Source organism: Mastomys coucha, unplaced genomic scaffold (assembly GCF_008632895.1).
Source record: "Mastomys coucha isolate ucsf_1 unplaced genomic scaffold, UCSF_Mcou_1 pScaffold6, whole genome shotgun sequence".
Lineage (NCBI taxonomy): Eukaryota > Metazoa > Chordata > Mammalia > Rodentia > Muridae > Mastomys > Mastomys coucha.
This window is the reverse complement of record NW_022196912.1, coordinates 67,399,679-67,409,912: the sequence shown is the minus strand read 5'-3', so window position 1 is coordinate 67,409,912 and position 10,234 is coordinate 67,399,679. Positions and strand designations below refer to the sequence as shown.

Here is a 10,234-nt window from a genome sequence, read left to right as displayed (position 1 = left end):
GGTTGAGACCCTGGGAGCTCTGAGGGTACTACTTAGTTCATATTGTTTTTAGTCCTAAGGGGCTGCAATGTATTTCTATGTATCATATGCATGCCTGGTACCCTCAGATACCAGAAGATAGCATTGGATCTCCAGGGGCTAGAATTACAGATATGAGCTGCTATGTAAGTGCTGGGATTTGAACTCAGTCTTCTGGAAGAGTAGCTAGTGCTCATAACTGCTGAGCCATCCTTTTAGTCCCAGTACCTGTACTGTCAAATTACTGTCAAGGGACAGTAACTACAACACTTGTCTGACAATTATCTGATAGTGAGTTGGGGTTATTTAAAGAACAGAATTCTAAAAGCAATTGAAATAGTTCTTTCATAACTGTCACCTATTCTGTAATATGTTAATATTACCTATTCTGTAATATGTTAAGGATATTTCAGCCCTACCAAAAAAAAATGCCAGTAAAAAAATTAGAATTTCATTACAAATTAGACAAATGAATTTAGAAACATTCTACAGTCAAAACCAAAACCAAAACAAATGCAAAATAAAACAAACAAAAGCATAAAAACATAAACATAGGTAAGAAGCTATTTTAAAGAAGTGTAAAAGAAGTATACCAAAACCAATAATGGGAAGATCCATGAATGGATCCTAGTAATTCTTATTATGTTTTTCAGAGTTCCACAATGTACAAAAAGATGTAAAAGTGACCTTGCCACCATGTCATGCCATCTCTGCCATGAAGAATCCTAACCCTAAACCCGATCCCTTTGTAACCATAAAGTAAAATCTGTGTTCCTTAAGTTGTTGTTTTAGGGAGTGGCGGGATTACCATAATAGAAAAGTAATATAAGGCTACCCCATAAACCTCAAAAGACGACTCTGATTATGGCATATAATTAATCAAGATAAGGTCATATTGGCTGAAGTTGGGTAACTCTTTAATAACTCAGCATGATTTATACCATCATAAAAAGAGAAAATAGACCAGTGAGCTGGTTCAGTGGCTAAAGATGCTTCAGATCAAGCCCGAGTTCTATCCCCAGCACATAGTGGATAGAGAGGACTGACTCCACAACTTTCCTTCTGACTTTCTTATGAGCGTATGCCCACATACATACACATACAAAATAAATAAAAACAATTATTTTTAAAATAAGTAAAAAGAGAAAACAAACACCCAGTGAGACTGCCAAAGACAAAGACTGAAGTGACACGCCTGTAAGATGAGGAATCATAACCAAAGTCAAGAGCAAAAGAGAATTCTACCTAGATTTTCAGCCAGAGCATTAATCCTGCTGATGCTGTAATTTCAGAATCCTAGCCTTCAGATTTGACAAAATAACTGTAGTTTTATTCTAGGAGGTTTCTAAAGTCTATGGCAGGAAACTAACACAGAAGAAAAGCTTCCTCAACAGGATAAGTAGTAGTATTTATGAGAAAACGACAGTGACATCCCAATGATGACAAAAACTGTCTATCCCTCAGATAAGAAATACAACAATGGTACTGTCTTCACACTGGGATTCACCAATGCATTAGAAATTCAGTAAAAAGAAACAAAGCCATATAAAACATAAAGAAGTAAAACTATACCTACTAGAATACATACAAAAAACTAACAGAGCTAATAAAAAATTTCACTAAAAAATCCAGTAGTTAAATAAATGAAAACCAAAACAAAACCAAGCATTCATGAATTGAAAAACAATACTGTTTATGACAATACTGTCAAAATAATCTAGGTAAAATGTAACCCATATTAAAAAATTATAGTGATAATTAAGACACAAAAGCATACAGAACATAAGTGTTAGCAATGATGTAAACAGTGTTGACCTTTAATACATGGTTGGTAAGATGCAGAACAGTATCCACTATGGAAAATAGTCTGACAGTACCATAAAAAAATTAGTTACTAAATGACACAGCAATTCCATTCTTCTAGGAACATACTGAAATAATAGAAAACACTTGAACAAATCTTTCTATATGAATGTTTATAGTATAACTATTCACTATAGCCAAGGGGTAGAAGCAACCTGAAAAATAAAGGAGACAATCTTATTGATACATGCTACAACACAGGCGAATCACACAAAAAAGTTAAGTCAAAGAAATTAGACAAGATCTTCATATATTATAAGCCTAAATTTAAATAATATATCCAGAATAAATAAATAAATCCATTGGGACAATAAGCAGATTGGTAAGCTGGAGAAAGTGGGGAACTTTTATAAGCATAAGGTTTTCTTTAGTGCTATAAAAGTGTTCTGGAACAAGATGAGGAGTGTCCTACAATACTAAATGCAGTACACATTACTGGTTGTACATTTTAATATGGTTAGTTTTAGCTCATGAATTTTACCTTGTAAATTTTACATTGTAAAAAATTAAGTTATTTGATGTTGATAATTATGATTCCTTATTTTCTTCTCTAGTTTTAGAGGCTTTTGTATAGTCTGTCAACATTTTGAACTTTTCTTCTCACTCTAAATGTTGATCTTGAATCTTATTAATGTAAAGTTTACATTAATATTTATATACTGACAATTACCAAAATAGCATCTAAAACCCAAAACACTTTCCTAAGCTCTATAGCCACATATCCAACAAAATCTTGGCCTTTTACTTGGATATTCCACAGGCACATAGATGCTGCAAATAAACCATTCTGAAACTGTTTAATATATTTTACTGTGATTCTGTTTGCATTAATATGGATATTACCATGAAGGATTAACTGCATGAAAATTGACCTCCCACAGAAAACAATTAAAAAGTAGGGGGGAAAAACTCAACATTTTAAAAGAAACACTAAATTCCTAGCTCAAAACTGTTTACCCATAGGGAAAAGCAAGTGAGATAAACTATCTGAATGTCCCAATTTAATGCCTGGATAGTTTTCAGATGACAGTGAAAGGAGGTGGAAACCTAAGAGCTGTGACAATCTAATAGATACAGATAAGAGGTCAGAAAGACTGATGTCTAATCTGTGGGGCACAGCACCAGAAGTGGAGACACATAGTCAAGAGCCTCTTATGTGTATGGAAAACTCTCTACAAACTAGTAGAATATTACACATGTATGACAAGTTCCTGTAGCCAGAAACTGGACGTTATTCTGAAAATACCTTTTAATACATAGTGAGTTGAGTGAAATCTCCTTGCTACAGTGAATAATTCCTACTATATATCAGACTAAATAGTAATTTGGATCTTTAATATTTTAGCAAATTTAATCCAGCAACATATAAAAAGTATAAAAAGTTAAGAACTAGTGGTATCTACCTCAGGAAGTCAAGGTTAGCTTACTTGAAAACCAACCAATATAATTTACTACTTGAAACTGTATAAAAGAAAAAAGTTACGATCATCTCTAAAGATGCAGAAAAACTGTCATAAAATTAATATCCAGCCAGACTGAAGGCTTTTCATCAAAACTGAACTCTGCAGAGGTATGTGATCTTCAAATAGAACATCCTCATTTTACATGGCCCTGATACAAGTCTCTCCATTTATCTTTAAGAAATGAAACAGCACATGAAAACTTGGAGTCACATGTGGATGTAGGATATGAAGAATCTAGTTATAGTTTCTCCTACTTGCTAGTGAACTGACCCAAAGTAACTAGATGTATGTGTATTAACAGTTCAAAGTCACACCAGGATACATGGAATTCCTTTCCCAAACAAAACAACAAATATGTCATATTCTCAAGGCCTAAATATATTACTACAAAAAATGAGAAATGATTAACTCCAAAGTAGAGAGCTAATATTAGACAAATCTTTGCATTTGTTTTTCCTGTCTTAAAGTCAAATAAAAAATTTGTCTAAAACTCACTTAAGTGCTTGGTGAAGGAAAGACTAATGCAGATCAAATGTAGACTCTGTATTAACTATAAGGATACACACACACACACACACACACACACACACACACACACACACACATATAAAATTTGTATTATGATGCTGGCAAATAAGTATTTTGCCACATTGTACCTCTTACTAAATCCATTAAGTCACCATTCCTCATCATATAGACAAAGCAGTATGTATAGAAGTAAGCTGATAACTAGTTTAAAGGGTAAGGCATCCATGAGCAAAACTGAGCATGATTATTTAGATAAGACATGGCTATAGTAGTTTTTCAAAAACAAAAAACAAAAACAAAACAACCATCAAAAAAAAAACAATGCTTATACATGTCCAAAAGCGCTACACGTAAATAAGGTTAAAACTGATGTAGCTTATGTTTTTAAACTTTTTATAATTGTAGTTCATCCAATCACTCAGGCTCATGGTTAACGAGTTCATTTAAAATATGCTCAATAGCCAGGCATCTTGGCAAATGCCTTTAATCCTAGAACTCAGGAGGTAGGTAGAGACAGGAGGATCTCTGTGAGAATAAGGATAGACTGGTTTATACAGAAAGTTCCATAACTACAAAGTGAGACTCTGTCTCAAAAACAATAAATAAAATAAAATACACTCAAGTATAACTTTTCTAATCTATTCTCCAACTCTTACTAGCTCAACTCTTAGTTTTTTCAGTTTTAGTGTTTATTATATTGCAACAAAACAAACACAAATGCATACTTGTTTTTAAAACTGTGATGTATCTATACATACCTTATAAATATAATTTGAACCATATGACATCAAGCGATAACTGCTGAATAAATAGTAACACCAAACAGAATGAACTGCCATTTATAAATGCATCATTATGGCTTTAACTTTTAAAGAAAATTATCCATGTGAGGAGTAAGTAACATAAATAGTATCAGATTTAAAATATCAAAGATATTTTAATTACTGACTCAAATCATAGTAGCAATCTCTTAATATGAAGTTATTATAAATTTCAGAATTAGGTAAGTTTAAGACCTTTGCTTTCAACATAATTATTTATTATGTTCAAGATAAGATCTTCAAAATCACTACTGAGTAACAATGAAAAGTTCAAGTATGAGATAGCTACCATCAGAGTGACTAAGATGACAGTAATGGGAACACTAAGGCTCAAATACAGTTTTAACGTATCACATTTAACAAACTATTATTGTAGCAAAAATGAAAATATAAATCAAATCTCATGTATTGATTCTTCTAGCCTACCTGTGTCTTCAATAAATTCCACACATTTTTCAACAAATAGTGGTATAGGCTTCTCAGCTGTAACCAGATCCTGGAGGGGCATCCCAAAGTAATTACTTTCCCAATTTCTACGTGTTGGTGGGTTGAAGGTCTTAGTTTTCTTTTTCTGCTACAAGAAAACATATCCAAATTAAAACTATTAATGTTTATCTTCTCCAGATTATTACCAAACAATGTAAATAAGTACTTTGGATCAAAATTATTTAAAAGCTACATCCAACCCAAATGCCTAGTAATATCAGCCCTGATAAATTTTGCTAGATAAAAACTGAACAATAGAGACAGAAATGAATGGGAGGAGCAGAGGGGAAACTGACTATAAGAAAATGCTCTCTTTGGAAAGAAAGTCTAGAGGTTAGAAAAATTAAATAGCAAGAGATTGGGATTCTCAATATTAACACAAAGATACCAAATATCCTTTCTTATTTTATATGTGGTCTATCTCAACTTTATTTAGCCTTTGAAGTAAATTGTGGTTTTTGTCTAACTTTTATTTGTAAGAACAAATTATTCTTGATTGATTATGAATGAGGCTATCTGACTCATTTAACTTTTAATTGTCATTATAAGCCTTCTTTCCCATTTTTTACTATGTATATTTCCTTTACATTTTAACATCTAGACATTTAACTGTCTAAAGAAACATACAAGACATCTTCAGAAAAGGAAAATAAACAAGAATTTCAAAATCTAGTATCAGAAAGAAAATGGATTCTTCACTAGGAAGTGAACATATCAAAACCATACTGAACACTGTCTGAAATCCAACTATTCAGGGGATCCTAACTCAACCTTTCTGGATTAGATGCTATCTCTGCAGATGATTCTCTTGCGAACATCCAGCTGGGGATCTCTGAAGAATAGAAGGATAAAGTTTTCAAACATAAAAAGTTAGGGCACTTAATAATCCAGATTCTTTCAGTCTAACTTCATCTATAATTTTTTATTCTTCCTAAAAAAGCAAACCAAACAACCAGGCAAAAACTAATAAGAGCACCCTCCCCTCCATTCACAAACTTCTTCATTTAATCCATTAATGCTGTTGCTGACTGGGAGAAAAGTGGAAGGAATAGCAGGAGAGGAAGCACAGATGCCATCATCAGACCTTATTATGCCCCAAATAGCTCTCGTTTCCCCCGTTCTCTGTACAGGAAACTTGTTTTAGTCTCTAGACTGGAATCTTGAATATGTTATTTTAGTCCTTTCAATTTCAGGTTCTTTCACCCAGCAAACTGTCAGAGCTCATAAAAATCTAACTTTCAAATCCCCAGTCACTAACATTTTCTGTTAAGAAAGAATATACACCTCTGGTTAAGTACAGACTATTTACAATGGGTCATTAGAGTGTTCTGGTGCAAAATCTAACTTGCCTATAATTTTATTCTCTAAATGACCATCACCAAAACAGCTATGTATAAGGAAGTAGAGAAGACTCTAACTTAGAAGATAGATAAAGGTAAAAGTGGCTACACTCTTTTTTTCTTGGAAGAAGTGAGGTGCTTTTCAAGCTACAAACAAATAACTGTATTAGAATTTGAATGGAAAATAAAATCTGAAGCAAAACTGATTTTGTCTGTTTATAGAAATAATGCAAATTGCCAAAAATAAAACAAAACAAAAACCCTGTAACTTAATCAACATCAATACCTAGAATCTAGTAGCATGAATAGAAGAGTTCTTAAGTCTGCAACATCAAAAAGTTATTACTTTTAAGGGTAAGATATCTGGAACTGGACAGATGGCTCAGTGGTTAAGAGAGTATACTGCTCCTACAGAGGACTTGAGTTTCGTTCCCAGCACCTATGCTGGGTGGCTCCACAAGGACCTGACGTTTCTGGCTGTACTCATATGTACATACCTATATACATGAATAGATATGGGATACACACACATACATAATTAAAAATAATTTTTTTAAGTCAACTAACTAGTTAAGTCTAATTGTTGTAATTCACTTTTAAGAAATACTATTTTTATTGTTGGCCTTTAAAAATCAATTTATACTCTGAGATGACTGAAATACTTATAAAACCCCAGCTGAGGATGGGGAGAGGAAAAAAAATAAAGACTTCGTCTTAGAATGCCTAAATATTTCACTAAATTTGGTAGTTAATAAAAGGAAGCAGGCCAGGTATGATGGTGCACAACTTTTAATACCAGCCCTCAGGAGGCATAGGCAGGTGGATCTCTGTGAGTTCAAGGCCAACCTGGTCTAAAGTGAATCCAGGACATCCAGGGCTCTGTTACCCAGAGACCTTATCTTGAAAAACCTTAATAAACAAACAAGCAAATTAATAAATGAACAAACAAATAAATGGAAGTAAAATAAGGTAGATTACCTAACTCAAAAGTATATTTCAGTGCCAAAAGTTATTTTTGAAATTTAAACAGATTTGGTTCTAGTAATCTAATACAATAAACAGGCAATCTTTTAGGAAGCACTCCTTAACCAACTTTAAAAGGGACACTTTAATATCGGTCAGCTCTAATAATCATCATGGGGAGAAGGTTAACCTATGTGACCAGTAACTTTTCTAATGATGCCACCAAAGAAGTTTACATGCTGAAAAGTCCTTTGGGGCAGGGCATGTGGGTACACAGCTGTGGCCTTAGCATGTGTGAGGCTGAGGCAGGGCTACTGCTAGTTCAAAGTCAGTCTGGGGCCACAAAAGAAACTCAACCTAGGGTATGTCGACAAACTGTTTAAAAAAGAAAAAGGAAAGAAGAAAAGCTTTAGATCAGATATATCTTTCGAATGAGTTAAAATACATATAATTCTTTTTTGTTGTTGTTGTTGTCCTATAATTTATAATTCTTAGCCAACAGAATCAATCTAGGGAGTTCTTCACAAATTTAAGAATTTGTAGGATTTCATTGTGTAGCCCAGGGCTGTTCTCAAATTAAAATATTTGTTTCCCTCTACCTCCCAGGATTTACATGCCTGACAAATGCAGGATTTTAAGCTCTCTACATACTATTAAGATCCATCTCTCAGCTAGAGTTACTGATCTACATAGCCATTAATTCATACTAATTCAACATAATTTTTAAAAAGCAAGGATATATTTTATATAAACAAACATTTAGTGAGAAATGGAATCTCCAATTAAAAACAACTGTGCCATTGAAAAACAAGATCTGATTTACAATAGTGCAATTTTAATTGTTATTACCATCATTGAAGGATTTAAACTGCCCTACCTGCCTGCCTGCCTGTCTGCCTACCTATCTGTTTTTTCAAGACAGGGTTTCTCTGTGTAACCTTGGCTAACCTCAAACTCAAGAGATCTGCCTGCCTCTGCCTCCCGAGTACTGGGATTAAAGGTGTGTACCATCACCATCCTGCTGCCATTTTCAAATCAAATCTTATGTTTGCAAAAACATACAACAATAAAACAAATATTCTATTTGCAAATAATGTGAACTTTCTTATCAATTAAATGTACAGCAGATAGTTTAAATCCTCAGTACGGATAAATAGGACCAGGAAGAGAAATAGTTTTCTTCCCCAACTTATTACAGTAATATTAGCAACATATAATAAATAATATTAAAACCATACAAACAACAAACTGAACAAAACTTAAGCCCAGCAAAAGACAGTTAACTAGGCTTTCAAAGAACTTAAAGCAAAAAAACAAACAAACAAACAAAAAAAAACAAACAAAAAAAACCCTGTAACTCTTGGACATTGTCTTTTAGATAAAAATCAAATAAGGAATGAAGTAATGAAGATATGTAGAGAGACTTAATTTTTTAGCAGCAGCAAAAGAAGAAAGAAAAAAATAAAAGGAAGGAAGAAAGAAGGGAAAGAAGGAAAGAACAAATGAATGAACTATGACAAAAACAGTAGAATAAAATATTAAGGACCATCACTCCTATTACACATACCCAAATACATGGGGTTTGGTAGCAATTACTTTTTAAAAAAATTCATGTATGTGTACTACATTTACATTCCCCCTCTTCATCTTTTCCCTCCAGTTTCCTCTCTAGAAACATGCCCCCTACTCTGAAATTCATGGCCTTTTTCTTTATTAGTTATACACACATGCATATATATACAAATTAATGCATAACTAACAATCTTCTGATTCTTTTTAGTTTTGTTCATATGCGTGCATTTTTAGGGCTGACCATTTGGTATTAGATAACCAATTAGGAGGTTCTTCACTGGGGAAGACTGATTTTCCCTCTCAGTCATTAACTACCTGTAGCTCTTTATATAGAAGTAGGGTTTACTCTTATGTCTTTTCTTTACAAAAAAAAGAAAAGAGAGAAAGAATAAAAGGAAGGTAGGTCTCTCTTGTTATTAGTTGGCTGCTCTAAGATACTGGGTAGACTTTTTTTTTATGCAGACATCATCCATACAAGCTGGCTCCAACTATTTTGTTTTTGTTGTTGTTTTTTCAAGACAGGGTTTCTCTGTGTAGCCCTGGCTGTCCTGGAACTCACTCTGTAGACCAGGCTGGCCTTGAACTCAGAAATCCATCTGCCTCTGCCTCCCAAGGGCGAGGATTAAAGGCGTATGCCACCACCGCTCAGCCCAACTTTTCTTCCACACATATGCACTCAAATTTGTCCCTATCACCTTTAGCGTGCTTCTAAATATCTTATACTAAAGTACCAACTACTGCTTTACAATGGCTACTTTTCAGTTCTCATTTTCTTTGTCTTCTCAACAGTCTTTTTAGTGGACTTCTGGGCCACTCTAATCTTGCCTCATGGTATTTTCAGTGTACTCTGTAATATGAATGACTGGCTCATCCTTGATTATCTTTACCATCTAAACTCTTGGTAATAACATACTCTAATTCACCTTTCTCCTGAACTTTAAAGTAATATAACTTTACTCCAAAGTCTAAAAGACTTTTTAACATGTCCAAAATTCCTGATATTTTCCATAAAATAAACTGTATCTATACATTTCATTGGTTGGCAATTCCATCATTTCAAGTTGTTTGAGCTAAAAATACAGAAGTCATCTGTTGTGGAATTCTGTCCTCTGGGCATGTTATCTATCTTTGATTATCCACAAAAGACTTCTGTTACATTGAGCCTACTAACATTTTCTTG

At 33.5% G+C, this 10,234-nt stretch overlaps 1 protein-coding gene across 5 annotated transcripts in view; it reads right to left on the bottom strand.

Moving 5' to 3' along the window:
• Positions 1 to 10,234, bottom strand: part of Arhgap5 (Rho GTPase activating protein 5) — a 71,044-nt gene that overhangs the window by 25,453 nt on the left and 35,357 nt on the right. For 4 of the 5 annotated variants that reach the window (XM_031357510.1, XM_031357511.1, XM_031357512.1 and 1 more), the window contains one exon: positions 5,120 to 5,267. In XM_031357510.1, coding sequence (XP_031213370.1) covers positions 5,120 to 5,267 — 148 coding nt within the window. The remainder of the gene's footprint in view (positions 1 to 5,119; positions 5,268 to 10,234) is intronic. The other variant, XM_031357513.1, reaches the window with a different exon arrangement.